General features: G+C 41.4%; 1 protein-coding gene and 1 long non-coding RNA gene across 6 annotated transcripts; one reads left to right on the top strand and one right to left on the bottom strand.

The window, feature by feature from the left end:
* The first annotated feature begins 1 nt into the window (after window position 1).
* On the top strand, window positions 2-3218 carry LOC146402346 (uncharacterized). Its single transcript, XR_014806201.1, has 2 exons — window positions 2-128; window positions 1770-3218. It is a non-coding gene; the product is annotated as an uncharacterized LOC146402346 (long non-coding RNA).
* On the bottom strand, window positions 2032-15636 carry ZNF829 (zinc finger protein 829). 5 transcript variants are annotated; one of them, XM_084960776.1, is made up of 5 exons: window positions 15353-15636; window positions 14611-14684; window positions 11126-11252; window positions 10722-10817; window positions 2032-3960 (listed from the first exon to the last, which is right to left on the bottom strand). In XM_084960776.1, the coding sequence occupies exons 2-5, from the start codon at window positions 14641-14643 to the stop codon at window positions 2981-2983; spliced, it is 1236 nt and encodes a 411-aa protein (XP_084816902.1). In that variant the 5' UTR covers window positions 14644-14684; window positions 15353-15636; the 3' UTR covers window positions 2032-2980. The 5 variants fall into 5 exon arrangements, with proteins under 5 accessions (XP_084816902.1, XP_084816900.1, XP_084816899.1 ...); XM_084960774.1 differs by having other exon boundaries at window positions 15073-15399; XM_084960773.1 differs by lacking the exon at window positions 14611-14684 and having other exon boundaries at window positions 15073-15381.
* Window position 15637: the final 1 nt, after the last annotated feature.

The raw sequence follows: 15637 nt of genomic DNA, 5'->3' as shown, positions 1-15637 counted from the left end.
ATTTTTTTGTCTTTTTGTCTTTTCTGGGGCTGCACCTGAGGCATATGGAGGTTCCCAGGCTAGGGGTCTAATTGGAGCTATAGCCTCCAGCCTACGCCACAGCCACAGCAACGTGGGATCTGAGCCAAGTCTTTGGCCTATACCACAACTCACGGCAACGCCAGATCCTTAACCCCCTGAGCAAGGCCAGGTATTAAACCCGAAACCTCATTGTTACTAGTTGGATTCGTTAACCATTGAGCCATGACAGGAACTCCCTATTTTTAAATGTTTTTTATTTTGGCTTTTTTTTGGGGGGGGGCTGCACCCAAGGAATATGGAAATTCCCAGGCCAGGAGTTGAATCCGAGTTACAGCTGCTGGCCTGTGCCACAGCCACAGCAACTCAGGATCCAAGCCTCATCTACAACCTACACCACAGTTCACAGCATCTCTGGATCCTTAATCCATTGAGTGAGGCCAGGGATTGAACCTGCATCCTCATGGATACTAGTTAGATTCCTTCTGCTGTGCCACAACAGGAACTCCTTTTGTTATTTATTTTGATGCACATATATTTTAAAGTTTGTAGTAGTATCATTTGTCTGCTATTTATTGTGTTGTCTATGCTTAGGTGCCATATCCAAAAATCATTGCTAAATCCAATGTCCTGAAGCTTTTCCCTGTGTTTTCTTCTAGGAGTTTTAATAATTTTAGGTCTTACATTTGGGTCTTTGATCCATTTTGAGTTGTTTTATATATATGCTATGTGTCCAACTTTTTTTTTTTTTTTTGCATGGAGTATCTAGTTTTCCCAACACCATTGAAGAGACTATTTTATCCCCATTGCATAGTCTTGGAACCCTTGTTGAAAATTCTTTGACTATATACTCAAGGGTTTATTTCCGGGTTCTCTATTCTGTTACATTGATGTCAATATCTTTGTTTTCTTTTTTGTTTTTAGGGCTGCATCTGCGGCATATGGAAGTTCCCAGGCAAGGGGTCAAATCTGAGCTGCAGCTGCCAACTCCTATGTACCTTTTTGAATTATAGTTTTGTCTGGATATATGCCCAGGAGTGGGATTACTGGATCATATGGTAGTTCTATATTTAGTTTTTTAGGGGAGTTCCCATTGTGGCTCAGTGGTAGTGAACTTAGCTAGTATCCCTGAGGATGTGGGTTTGATCCCTGGCTTTGCTCAGTGGGTTAAGGATCTGTTGTTGCTGTGAGCTGTGGTATAGGTTGCAGACGCACCTTGGATCTGGAGTGGCTGTGGCTGTGGTGTAAGCTGGCAGCTGTAGCTTCAATTCGACCCCTAGCTGGGGGACACCCATATGTCTCAGGTGTGGTCCTTAAAAGGCAAAAATAATAATAATAATAAATAAATAAAAATGAAAAAAAAAAAAGGGAGTTCCCGTCATGGCGCGGTGGTTAACGAATCCGACTAGGAACCATGAGGTTGCGGGTTTGATCCCTGCCCTTGCTCAGTGGGTTAAGGATCTGGCATTGCCGTGAGCTGTGGTGTAGGTTGCAGACGCGGCTCAGACCCAGCGTTGCTGTGGCTCAGGCGTAGGCTGGCAGCTACAGTTCCGATTGGACCCCTAGCCTGGGAACCTCCATATGCCGCAGGAGCGGCCCAAAGAAATAGCAAAAAGACAAAAAAAAAAAAAAAGAAAGGACAGGAGTTCCCATCGTGGTGCAGTGGTTAACGAATCCAACTAGGAACCATGAGGTTGTGGGTTCGATCCCTGGCCTTGCTCAGTGGGTTAAGGATCTGGCGTTGCCATGAGCTGTGGTGTGGGTTGCGTTGCTGTTGCTGTGGTGTAGGCTGGCAGCTATAGCTCCGATTCGACCCCTAGCCTGGGAAACTCCATATGCCACGGGTGTGGCCCTCAAAATACCAAAAAACAAACAAACAAAAAAAGCCCAAAACCAAACAAACAAAAAACATAAACATCTATACTTAAAGCAGGTTATGGTACACCATGCATTTCATGATTACACTAAATAAAGCCTGGAAGGATATGCTATAATAATTTGAAAGTAGTCATCTTTGGTATGCTTTGAAATAATCTTTATTTTTTTCTCTGTGTCCTATTTTTATTTTCCTTTTTTTTACAATAAAAAAATTAATTTTACAAAATGAGAAAATAAAGCTACCTTCAAAAAAAAGTTATAATTCCACCATGAATCAGAGACAGCCTATGTTACACAATTTAAAGTGTAGTATTCTCTAGCTACAGAAATAGAAAAGATGGCCCTAAAACATATGCTAATACAAACATATAACCAAAATGGAGAGTAACTGGGAAGGAATAATGGAATAAGTAGTTTTGGGATAGACTCTTTCTTTTGGGAGGAAAAGAGTTTGATTTAGACCTTGAATTCATATTTTAAAATATATTTATTTGATCAATGCTATGTATGAAATTACAAATACATTAGAAAAGAGTTAACAGTGTAATGGCTTAAACTATGTTGAAGTCCTATCCCTTGTATCTGTGAATGTAATCTTAGATGGAAATAAGGTCTTTAGATATAATCAAATTAAGGTGACGTTCTTAGGGTGAGCCTTAATCCAAGATGACCTGTGTCCATAAAAGAAAAGTCAGAAACACAGAGAGAATGCAATGTGAAGATGGAAGCAGAGATTGGAGCGATTCCTCTACAAGCCAAGGAATGTCCAAAATTGCTGTTAGGACAAGATAGGAGAAGGGCATAGAATAGATTCTTCCTCAAAATCCCCAGAAGGAACCAACGTTGCCAACAACTTTGATTTTGGGTTTTAAGACTGAAAAACTGTGAGAGAATAGGTCTCTGTTGTTTTAAGCCATCTAATTTTGTGGTACTCAGTACTTTGTTAACATAGCCTTAGAAAACTACTACACAGTGGAATATTTGACCATGCATTGTCTGTTTTTGTTTTGGTTGTTTTTTGGCTTATTTTTTGCATCATCTGTTTTTAAAAAATATTATAAAGATTTTCAAAAGGGCCTACCATTTATCCAATATGAATTCCTTCATGGCGAATGAGATCAGAGCGACTACCAAAGGCCTTTCCACATTCCTTACAGTCATAAGGTTTCTCACCAGTGTGAATTCTTTGATGTCGAGTAAGATTTGAGCCTTTATTGAAAGCCCTTCCACATTCATTACATTCATATGGTTTTTCATCTGTATGGATTCTCTGATGTTGAATAAGTTCCGAGCTCTGAATAAAGGCTTTTCCACATTCTTTACATTCATAGAGTTTCTTGCCAACATGAATTCTGTGATGGTTAGTAAGCGTTGAGGCACTACTAAAGGCCTTCCCACATTCCTTGCATTCATAAGGTTTCTCACCAGTATGCATTCTTTGATGTTGAATAAGCCTTGAATGTTGAGTAAAGGCTTTCCCACATTCCTTACATTCATAAGGTTTTTCACCTGTATGAATTCTCAGATGTGGAAAAAGTTGCGAACTCTTAGTAAAGGCTTTTCCACATACTTTACATTCATACGGTTTTTCACCAGTGTGAATTCTCTGATGATCATTAAGATTTGAGCAGTAATTAAAGGCTTTCCCACATTCCTTACATTCATAGGGTTTTTCACCAGTGTGAATCCTCTGATGTTGAGAAAAATATGAACTACAACTAAAAGCCTTGCCGCATTCTTTACATTCATAAGGTTTTTCACCAGTGTGAATCCTCTGATGTCGAGTAACAAGTGAGCCACGACTAAAGGATTTCCCACACTCCTTACATTCATAGTTTTTTTCAGCAGAATGAATTCTCTGATGTTGAGTAAAGTGTGGGTTTTGATTAAAGCCCTTTTCACATATTTTACATCCACAGGGTTTCTCTTCATTAATAGTTTTTTGATATGGTATGAGAAATGTGGGTGGAATAAAAGTGGGTATGTCTTCATGGGTAAATATTCCTTGACTAAAATGTCTCTTCTTTAGGGATAATAACTGGGTCTCACACATGGATTCCAGATCTGAAAGAAAATAAAAAGACATATGTTCATTTTTCATACTCTAGGAAAAGTTAAAACATCTGAAAAAGAAATGGAAAGATTAAGCTGAAAATAATACCTGGGAAAATAAATGCTTAGACAGTTCTTAAATATGGCTAAGTAATTTGTAAAATTGATACAAAAAACGTAGATATTAAGGAAAGGCAATAAATAAAGCTGAAGAGGGTGATTAGAGAAATAGATGACCTCTATAATCCTAAAATTCTGTGTGGATCATAATCACCTTAAACTTCAGTGAATTCACACCATTCAGGGCCATCCACATTATACAGTGATTCTAACCATGCATAAATTTATGTAACCATATAAAGAGCATCAGAGTATATTTTTTGTTGTATTGCTTTTCAGGGCTGTACCTGTGGCACATGGTGGTTCCCAGACTAGGGGTGGAATTGGAGCTGCAGCTGCTGGCTTACAAAGCCACAGCAACAGTGTCTGAGGTGCGTCTGGGACTTACACCAGAACTAATGGCAGCACACTGAGTGAGGCCAGGGATTGAACTCACGACCTCATGGTTACCAGTCAGATTTGTTTCTGTTGCACCACAATCAGAACTCCTATATGTTTTGTAGTTTGCAGACACTTGTCATACTTACAAGACTTTGGAGGAATAACTGTGTTGAAATATATAAATGGTAGTGGGAGTGGGGGAGGGTCAGCAACCCTAAGCAAAGGGTATATTGTTAGCAGATTCACATTGGGGCAAGTCTAGGGTGCTGAATGAATCTGTTGAGGATGGTAGAAAGGTAAATATGTTCTGTGAATAGAGCTTGGTATGTGTGTATATATATATGCTGGGGATTCAGTGAAAATATTTGCCTTGGAATTCTGTGATGCTGATGCTGGGAGAGAGAAATGGAATCTTCAAGTCAGGGAAGTCACTAAAAAGGGAGGCAATTTAAGAGTGACAAAGAAGAGAATAAGAATGAAATATTCTCTGTAAGAAAAGAGGAACTCCGTGTCAACATTTTCTGCCACTCCGCATATATCTGCCAATGATCATGAAAATACTGCAAGTATTGATTTTAGGTTTAAAAATCTTAGTAAGTGAAATCATGAATATAGAATCAGTGAGGAATGAGGGTAAATTGTACTTTTAATTAAAAAGGGACATGATTTTGGAGTTCCTGTTGTGGTGCAGTGGTTAATGAATCCCACTAGGAACCATGAGGTTGCAAGTTTGATCCCTGGCCTTGCTCAGTGGGTAAGGATCCAATCCAGCATTGCCATGAGCTGTGGTGTAGGTCGCAGATGCGGCTTGGATCCCGCATTGCTGTGGCTCTGGTGTAAGCTGGCAGCTACAGCTCTGATTAGACCCCTAGCCTGGGAAACTCCATATTCCAAGGGAAGCAGCCCTAGAAAAGGCAAAAAAGACAAAAAAAATTACAGTAAAGGTTAAACAAGGAGAAAGGAAAACTTCACTAGGACAAAAGATACTGGAGAAGAAACAGTAGCAGTAAAACGTGGAAGCTGGAAAGCCAATGAATGAGTGATAAATGACTGACCAGAGAATATTAAACAGCCTACAGTGGGTGAATTTCACAGTACTGATTCATGGTACATGCAAATCCCTAAAAATGCATAAGAACTGGAGGCAACAGGCACTTCTTAAAGTGGAGTGCAGAAAATAATGAAAGCTGAAGGATGAGTTCAAAAGATTATATCTCACACCCCTATCCCACAGAAAAAGATGACTATACTTTTCTATTCTCACAGAAAACTAGAAATCTAGGAAGAAACAGGAAACCTGGACTCAAGAACATCCAGCATAGCTGTGGGCATAGGTACCGAACTGAGGCGAAATAAATAACAGACTATATACATACTTGTCATATAAAATACGTATCTGATCTTTGTTCCCATTTCCTGGCAGAGCTTCAAAAACCACTGAAACTTGCTGATAAAACTCTTTTTTGGTCTTTTTAGGGCTGCACCCACAGCATATGGAGATTCCCAGGCTAGGAGTCAAATAGGAGCTGTAGCCGATGGCCTACACAACCACAGCAACGTGGAATCTGTGGCTCTCTGCAATGCTTGATCAATGACCCACTGAGCAAGGCAGGGGATCAAACCTCCGTCCTCATGGATACTAGTCAGATTCATTTCCACTGCGCCACAACGGGAAATCCAAAACTCTTTTTGGTTATTCACAAGTACCTTTTCAACACACCTAAATTTACACTAATGAGGTGACTCACAGTGGACCCTTAGTTTCAAGGCAGGGGGCTGGCCACCCCTACCTACATAATGACACCTCAGTAAAAAACTTAGCAAGGACTGGGGGAATCTTCCTGATTGGTGAACATATTTGTGTACCAGGAGGGTGCAATGTCAATAACACAAAGTGTGGGGTAGTAATAAATACAAGCGTTTTTGCATGTGATCTAAGTTAAGTTGTTATCAGCTTAAAACATACTATTGTGGTTGTTGTTGTGGCTGCATCCATGGCATGTGGAAGTTTCTGGGCCAGGGAATGAATCCTTGCCACAGATGTGGCCTGGGTACAGTTGTGGCAATGCTGGATCCCCAACCCAAGGGATCTTACAGTATACTGTTACATGAAAGCCCCATGATAACCACAAAGAAAACACCTTAAAAAGGTTACACAAAAGAAAAACAGGATTCAAAGCATATGAATACAAATAAACAAAGAAACAAAAGGAAGGCAGCAAAGGAGGAAAAGAAGGACAAAAGAACTACAAGAAGAGAAAACAAAATTGCAATAGTGGATTTTTCTCTATCAATAATAACATTAGGAGTTCCTGTTGTGGCTCAGTGGGTTAAAAACCCAACTAGTATCCATGGGGACTACTGGGTTTGATCCCTGGCCCCATTTAGTGGGTTAAGGATCTGGCTTTGCCATAAGCTGTGGTGTAGCTTGCTAACGCTGCTTGGATCTGGCATTGCTGTGGCCAGATTTGACCTGTAGCCTGGGCACTTCCATATGCCACAGATGCAGCCCTAAAAAGTTAAAAAAAAAAAAAGGAAAAAGTTAAAACATTGGTCCCCAGGAAGTTCCCAGTGTGGATCAGCAATAATGAGCCCAATTAGTATCCATGAGGATGCAGGTTCCATCCCTGCCCTCGCTCAGTGGGTTAAGGATCCTGTGTTGCCATGAGCTGTGGTGTAGGTTGCAGACGTGGCTCAGATCCTACGTTGCTGGGGCTGTGGTGTAGGCCGGCAGCTGCAGCTCCTATTTGACCCCTTGCCAGGGAACTTCATATGCTGCAGGTGGGGCCCTAAAAAGCAAATAAAATAAAATAACATAAAATATTGGTCCCCAAACATAGTTTTAATATATATGCCCTTCCTATTCAATATGTATGCCTAATTTTTTAAAAATATATTTTACTGGAGTTCCCATCGTGGCACAGTGGTTAACGAATCCGACTAGGAACCATGAGGTTGCGGGTTCGGTCCCTGCTCTTGCTCAGTGGGTTAATGATCCGGCGTTGCCGTGAGCTGTGGTGTAGGTTGCAGACGCGGCTTGGATCCCGCGTTGCTGTGGCTCTGGCGTAGGCCGGCAGTTACAGCTCCGATTGGACCCCTAGCCCGGGAACCTCCATATGCCATGGGAGCAGCCCAAAGAAATAGCAAAAAGACAAAAAAAAAAAAAAAATATATATATATATATATATATATATATATTTTACTGAAGTATAGTTGATTTATAATGTTATGTTAATTTCTGCTGAACAGCAAGATGGTTCAGTTACTCACATATATACTTTTTCATATTCTTTTCCATTATGATTTACTACAGGGTATTGAATATTGTTCCCTGTGTTATTTATTCAATTCTGTATATAATAGTTTACATGCACATGCTAACCCCAAATTCCCAATCCATCCCTCCCCCACTCCCTCCTAGCAACCACAAGTCTATTGCCTCTATCTGTGCATCTATTTCTGTTTCATAGTTAAGTTCATTTATATCATAATTTAGGTTACACATATTAAGTGATATCATATGGTATTTGTGTCTGACTTAACTCACTTTAGTATGAGAATCTCTAGTTGTATCCATGTTGCTGCAAATGATATTACTTCATTCTTTCTTATGGCTGAATAGTATTCCATTGTATATATACACTACATCTTCTTTATCTCTTCATCTGCCAATGTATATTCAGGTTTTTTCTCTATCTTAGCTATTGTAAATAGTGTTGCTATGAACATACAAGTGCATGCATTTTTTTTTTTTTTTTTTTTTTTTGGCTGCATCTGCAGCATAGGGAAGTTCCTGGGATCAGATCTGAGCCACAGCTGCAACCAACACCTCTGCAGTGACTTGAACTGCTGCAGTAGGATCCTTAACCTACTGTGCCACAGCGGGAACACCTATGTCTTTTTTTCTTTTTTTTTTTTTTTTTTGGTCTATTTTAGGGCCACACCTGCAGCATATCATATGGCGATTCCCAGGCTAGGGTCGAATCAGCTAGGGGTTGAATTGGAGCTGTAGCTGCTGGCCTATACCACAGCTAGAGCAACGCCAGATCCAAGCTTCATCTGCAACTTACTCCACAGCTCACAGCAACACTGGATCCTTAACCCACTGAACAAGGCCAGGGATCAAACCTGCGTCCTCATGGATACTAGTCAGATTCGTTTGCACTGAGCCACAATGGGAACTCCAAGGAACACCTTTATCTTTTGAATTATAATTTTTTTCTGGATATATGCCCAGGAGTGGGATTGCTGGATCATATATGCCTCATTTTTTATGTAAGAGAGTACTTATAGTGCTTTGTAATGTAAACAAACATTTCTTTCCTTTTTATAATGGCTCAAAAGGGATGTAGGTGCCTCTGAGAAATGGTATTACATGAGCTAAGGACCTTTCTAGTTTGTTAAAATGTTTACATATGACAGGCCTCAATTACCTCCCATACTTTTCTGTGTTTAAAAATTATAATTAACATGAGCAGTTAAGACTATGCAGAAACAATGGTTAGGAGAGATATAATGGCATATGCTTTTGTTATTAAAAAAAAACATAAAAGTTTTGTCTTAAAAACCTGGTTGTTTCAAAATAGAAAAAAAGATAGTTTAGGAGTTCCCATCGTGGTGCAGTGGAAACAAATCCAGTTAGGAACCATGAGGTTTCAGGTTCGATCCCTGGCCTTGCTCATGGGTTAAGGATCCAGCGTTGTCATGAGCTGTGGTGTAGGTCGAATATGCGGCTTGGATCTCGAGTTGCTGTGGTGGTGGCATAGGCTGGCAGCTGTAGCTCTGATTAGACTCCTAGCCTGGGAAACTCCATATGCCACTGGTGCAGCCATAAAAAAAAAAGAAAAAGGTTATGTACAAGAATTTTCACAGCAGCATTATGTAAAATAGGTAAAAAGTGGAAAACAACCCAATGGTCAATAGTAGAAAGGATACTTAGTTTATAATAATTAGCAATATATAATAAGTAATATAACATATATTCACAGAATGGAATACAACATAGCACTGAAAATAAAAATCAGCTATATGCAACACTATAGGTGATGTAATCCATAAACATAAAGTTAAAGGCAAAAGAATAAATACTGTATGATTCCAGGTATTTACAGCTAAGAAACAGGAAAAATAAATTCACTGAATTGGAAGTCAAGATGGTATCTATTTGAGGGGGAGTACAAAGAGGCTAGCGATTGGGAAAGGGCAGAAAGAGTAATTTTCTATTACTTGTCTGAAGTGGCAGTTACATGAATGCATTCACTTGTGTGATTCTTCAAACTTTATAATCATGTGGTTTCCATACGTATATCTGAATTACACAGAAGTTCCCAGGCTAGGGATTGAATCTAAGCCACAGCTGTAATCCATGCCCCAGCCAGGGCAACACCAGATCCTTCAACCTATTGCACCAAGCTGGGACAGAACCTGCACTTCTGCAGCAACCTGAACTGTTGCAGTTGGAGTCCTAACCCATTGCGCCACAGCAGGAACCCCTGAATCTTTTTAACGTAAAAAATAATTAAATGTGGAGTTTCCATCCTGGCTCAGCAGTTAACAAACCCAACTAGTATCCATGAGAACGCAGGTTCGATCCCTGGCCCCTCAGTGGGTTAAGGATTCGGTGTTGCCATGAGCTATGGTATAGGTCACAAATGTGGCTCATCTGGTATTGCTGTGGCTGTGGCATAATCCAGTGGCTACAGCTCTGAGAACTCCCATATGCCATTGGTGTGGCCCCCAAAAGACAATAATCATAATCATCATCATCATCATGATAATCATAAAATGCATGGAATTTTTTTGACTATGCCCATATCATGTGTAAGTTCCCGGGCCAGGGATTGAACCTGAGCTGCTGCAGTGACCCAAGCCACTGCAGTAACAATGCCAGACTCCCGGTGAGCCACCAGGGAACTCCTTCAAACGTTTGATAAATGAAATAATGAACTACTAAATCTAGAACAAACTAGTTAGTGAAGTTAACAAATACTTGGAAAGTAGATAAAATGAAAACCAGTACTGGAAAAGACAGTTTTTAGGGTGGGAATGTCTACTATCATACAAATGAAATTAAGCAGATCCTATAAAGGAATGAAATCTAAAAGGTAGGTAGAAACATTGTCTTGGAAATGAAGAAGGATGTATATTGTTACATTGGATTGAGAAGAAAGCATAAGAGGAAAAAAGCAAGGTACCTCTTTTATGGAAGAGCCCTTGAGTTTTTAGGGGAGTTTCCTGATGACACAGGTAATATCAATTCATTTCTCACTTACCTGAACAAAGGCCTTTCGTCAGCTCTCTGTCAACCATCCAGGGCTGTTTTCCTTGTTCCAATAAGGTGATCACAGCTGGCTTAGAATTGGAAAGTCCTGATCACAAGAAAAGACATGGACATGGTTATGCTGTTGATGTCCCAGAAAAGAGATCCAGTCCTTTGATCAAGAAAGAGATGCCATTACAGGAAGGACCAGAAAAAGATGATGAAGCTTCAGCCTCAGCCAAAGGGAGCTGCTCATTTCCAACTCTTCTACTCCATTCCAACTCAACTATTCCTTAGGGAACAGGGAGTAGAAATTTAGCTGGTTACTTGAAATGAGTAATTCACAATGGAGAAAGGAGATATTCAATGCACAGTGGAGAAAGGCAGACTCTCAATTTGGGGGATAGTTATCCTTACCCACTGAAACCAGGTTGCTGAAATTCTCCAACATAACTTCTTTGTATAAATTCATCTGACCAGAGTCCAGACATTCCCATTCCTCCTGAGAGAAGTTTATAGACACATCCCTGAACATCATTGATGCCTGAAACAACAAACATGCTTTCACAATGGAAGGAGAGAAGAAAAAGATGGTAGTAAGCAAAGTGGTAGAGAGCTCTACAGAAAAGGACAGAGATGATTAAGCAAATTGAAAGGGCTGGAACCCTATCATACTAGTCAAGACATATCTCCTATGTACAGAAGGATATGTCTGGGAATGTGCACAAAGAATGGACTTTTCCAATGAGATGAAATAGCAAGCATGCAGCTCAGTGCCTGGTCACAGTGACATCTGATGAGAGTTCCTTTCTGGTTCCCATGTTCCCTTTAAGCCTCAAGAGAGGCAAAAATGTGATGGACTTTTAAAAATATATATATTTCTTGGAGTTCCTGTCATGGCTCAGCAGTAATGAACCCGACTAGTATCCTTGAGGATGCGGGTTCTGTCCCTGCCCTTGCTCAATGGGTTAAAGGATCCGGCATTGCCAAGAGCTGTGGTGTAGATTGCAGACATGGCTCAGATCCTGTGTTGCTAGGGGTTGAACTGGAGCTGTAGCCATGGGTATGGCCCTAGAGAAAAGATAAGCAAAAATTTTAAAAATATGTATTTTTTACTGTGCCTGCAGCATGTGGAAGTTTCTGGGCCAGGGACTGAACCTGTACCTCAGCAGCAACCCAAGCCACTACAATGACAACACTGAACCCCTTAAACCACTGCACCAAAGGGAATTCCCTAAAATACATTTTATGATATATTTTGGAGTAAAATTTTAGGGTATCAGGGAAAACCAGAACTTTCTAAAAGCTTCTGTGGGTTACCAAAAAATGGCCAGGAATCAGAATGGCAATGGATTTCTCAACAGCACCATTTAAAGTAAGAAAACAGTGGTTCTTTTAATATTACAAAGAAAACAAATTCTGGCTAAGAATTCCATACCCAGCCAGAGCTAGCATGAAGCTTACATACCAAGCCAAGATTGAATATCAAGCTAATGTCAAGATTAAATTAAAGACAATTCTGGAGTTCCTGCTGTGGTACAGTGGGTTAAGTATCTAGTGTTGCTGTAGCTGTGGCTTGGATCTGATTGCTGGCCTGGGAACTCCATATGTGGAGAGACAGCCAAAAAAGAAAAAAAAAAAAAAAAAAAAAAGGCCTTTTATTCATAACACTACTTTAAAGTAATTCGTGGAGTTCCCGTCGTGGCGCAGTGGTTAACGAATCCGACTAGGAACCATGAGGTTGCGGGTTCAGTCCCTGCCCTTGCTCAGTGGGTTAACGATCCGGCGTTGCCGTGAGCTGTGGTGTAGGTTGCAGACGCGGCTCGGATCCCGAGTTGCTGTGGCTCTGGCATAGGCCGGTGGCTACAGCTCCGATTAGACCCCCTAGCCTGGGAACCTCCATATGCCGCGGGAGCGGCCCAAGAAATAGCAACAACAACAACAACAACAAAAATAAAAAAAATAAAAAAATAAAGTAATTCGTAAAACAATCCAAATATTAGAAAAATATAATCAATAAAGGATGCATATCCAGGGAGTTTCCTGGTGGTCTAGTGGTTAGGATTCAACACTTTCACTGCTGCAGCCCAGGTTCAGTCCCTGGTCTGGGAACTGAGATCCCACATCAAGTTACTGCGTGTTGTGCCAAAGAGAAAAAGTCAAAGATCCATTATCACAATGAATTCCTGTGAATCAATAAGAGATAATCCAAGAGCAAAATGTGTAAAAGATTTCAACAGGCCTATCACAAAGAAGATATGATATACTGATATCCAATAAGCATATGAAATGGTGTTCAATCTCATTATTAATCATGGAAATCCAAATTCAAACCCGTGTGCATATATGTACCTGTGTGATTGTATAAATGAATATTTAGTAGTTCCCACAGTGGTGCAGTGGGTTAAGAATCTGCCTGCAGAGGCACAGGTTCAATCTCACGCAAACTTCCATATTCTGTGGGTAGGGCCATAAAAATAAATGAAATACATATTTAAAGATTTCATTTTTGGGAGTTCCTCTAGTGGCCTAGCAGTTAAGAATTGTCACTGCTGTGGCTTGGGTTTGATCCCTGGCCAGGGAATTTCTGCATGTCACAGGCATGGCCAAAAAAAAAACCCCAAACCATTAAGATTTCATGTCTGACACAACTGATCTGAAGAAAAGGATAAACCATACCTCATGCAAATAAAAAATGTATCTTTGAACAATGGTATTTACAAAGATCAACATAGAAGGATGACACTTTTTAGTGAAAATATAGAATATAAAATGATAAGTATAATTTGATTTTGGAAAAATAATGAAAATACACCAAAAATTATCACTAGTTATTTGAGTGGTCTCATTTTTTCTCGGGAATTCTGTGTTTTTGAAATCTCTAAAATAGCCATACTTTATTTTAAAATCATAATAAATAGTTTTTTGGGTTTTTTTGCTTTTTGGGCCAAACCCATGGAGATTCCCAGGCTAGGGGTCAAAACAGGCCATAGCCGCTGGCCTTCACCAGGGCCACCGCAACACCAGATCTGAGCCATGTCTGCGACCTATTGCCACAGCTTGCAGCAATACTGGATCCTTTCACCCACTGAGTGAGGCCAGGAATGAACCCACATCCGCATGGATACTAATCGTGTTCTTAACCTACTGAGCCACAGCGGGAACTCCATAAATACTGCATTTAAAAAGAAAACTTGGCAAACAGAAATGGACCCATTTTCCAAATACGTAAATATTAGGAATATGGGAGTTATGCACTTCGATAGAATCAATTATACTTTTTTCCGGTGGGAAAATTATAAGAACCTATAATCAAAAGACATATCCTTGGAGTTCCCAACGTGGACCAGCAGTCAGTGAACCCAACTAGAATCTGCGAGGATGCAGGTTCAATCCCTGGCCTCTCTCAGTGTGTTAAGGATCTGGCATTACCCTGAGCTGTGGTGTACGTTGCAGACATCGCCCGGGTCCTGTGTTGCTCTGGCTATGGTGTAGGCCAGCAGTTACAGCTCCAGTTGGACCCCCTAGCCTAGGAACCTCCATGTACCACAGGTGCAGCCCTGAAAAGACAAAAAAAAAAAAGGGAGAGAGAGGTATCTTTTTTTTCTTGGTCTTTTTAGGATGGCACCTGCAGCATATGCAAGTTCCCAGGCTAGGGGTCAAACTGGAGCTGCAGCTGCCAGCCACAGCCATGGCCACGCCAAATCCAAGCCACATTAGCAGACACCACAGCTCATGGCCACACAGATCCTTAACCCACTGAGCAGGGCCAGGAATTGAACCTGTGTCCTATTTGTTGGGTTCTTAACCCACTGAGCCACAACAGGAACTCCTCAAGTGACATATCTTTATTAAGCATTAATTTTCAGAAGAAGGAAAGCAAAAAAGAAACTTCAACATACTTTGGACACTGCTTGTAGAAGTTCAGCATGCATTCTTTCCTTCTCTTCTGCTCCTCACTTGGCAAAGGGTAGAACTAGATGAGAAAGTAATAGTTTGAGACACCAGGTTTTTCTGATTGCTCAAACTGGTCAAGTCAGGGCTCAGCCCCAGTCTCAGCCCTAAGCCTCAGCACACACTCAGGGAATGGAGATCAGAGGAAAATGGGGCGTCCCACCCAATTTCAGTGTTTCAGGAGAAAGTTGAGGTTACAGCTGTCGAGGACTAAAGTCTGACCAAACCTCACAGAGGTTTCCTAGAGACAGAGCTGTGAAGTAACAATCGCACAGTTGACAGGAGCCTCCTACCCATAAACGCGGTGCTACATTCATGAGGCACAGACATACTTAAAACAAGGGAACACACACTCCACACCTGCACACATAGAACCACACATGGCAACACAGATAATATACCAAACTCACCATGGAACACATGTTACATTCGCATAGCCGCAGGTATCCTAGTGTCGGGTGGTCACAATCACACACCACCATAGGGACACACGGTCACAACCCCACAATGATAGGCACCCCATATGCAAAAGGGTCGCAAAATCTCCCCTTTTTCAGTCCGTTCCGCCCGCACAGGCACAAGCACCAGCCTCCGCATCAGCCTCTGGCCTCAATTTCAGCCTCCTTCAGGTCCCCCAGGATCCCAACCCGCAGAGCTGAACCAGTGCCCCACGGGCCCACGATCGCCCACCTCAGGGATCTAACAGTCCCGCCAGGCGTGACGCAAATTTCGAGTTCCTGCGAGAAGAGCGACCGGCCGCTAGGCCCTCTGGGAAATGTGGTCCACAGTGGGCCCCACAGCTGATTTCTCTCAGCGCCCTGCTAGGGCTCACCCTGATCGACTGCCCCCGCAACTGTGAATTTAGTCGGGCCTCAGAGACGCCACGCGCGGTAGCTCGGGCACTCGGGCTTAACCACCTGAGCCGACCAGGCTCACCCCGGTCTCCCTCACACAGGAAACGCCCCCTCTGTTCTG

The sequence above is a fragment of the Sus scrofa genome, chromosome 6, assembly GCF_054392235.1.
Source record: "Sus scrofa isolate SSC_HxYL_T2T_F1_AM1 chromosome 6, Sscrofa_HxYL_maternal_Yorkshire_Landrace_v2.0, whole genome shotgun sequence".
Lineage (NCBI taxonomy): Eukaryota > Metazoa > Chordata > Mammalia > Artiodactyla > Suidae > Sus > Sus scrofa.
This window is presented reverse-complemented; position numbering and strand designations above follow the sequence as displayed.

Coding starts and splice junctions, on each gene's coding strand:
- ZNF829 (XM_084960773.1), bottom strand. CDS start 15,144: ATGGTGGTGTGTGATTGTGACCACCCGACACTAGGATACCTGCGGCTA. Junction 10,818..11,125: donor CAGCAACCTGGTTTCAGTGG/GTAAGGATAACT, acceptor TCTTGTGATCAG/GACTTTCCAATTCTAAGCCA. Junction 3,961..10,721: donor GACGAAAGGCCTTTGTTCAG/GTAAGTGAGAAA, acceptor ATTTTCTTTCAG/ATCTGGAATCCATGTGTGAG.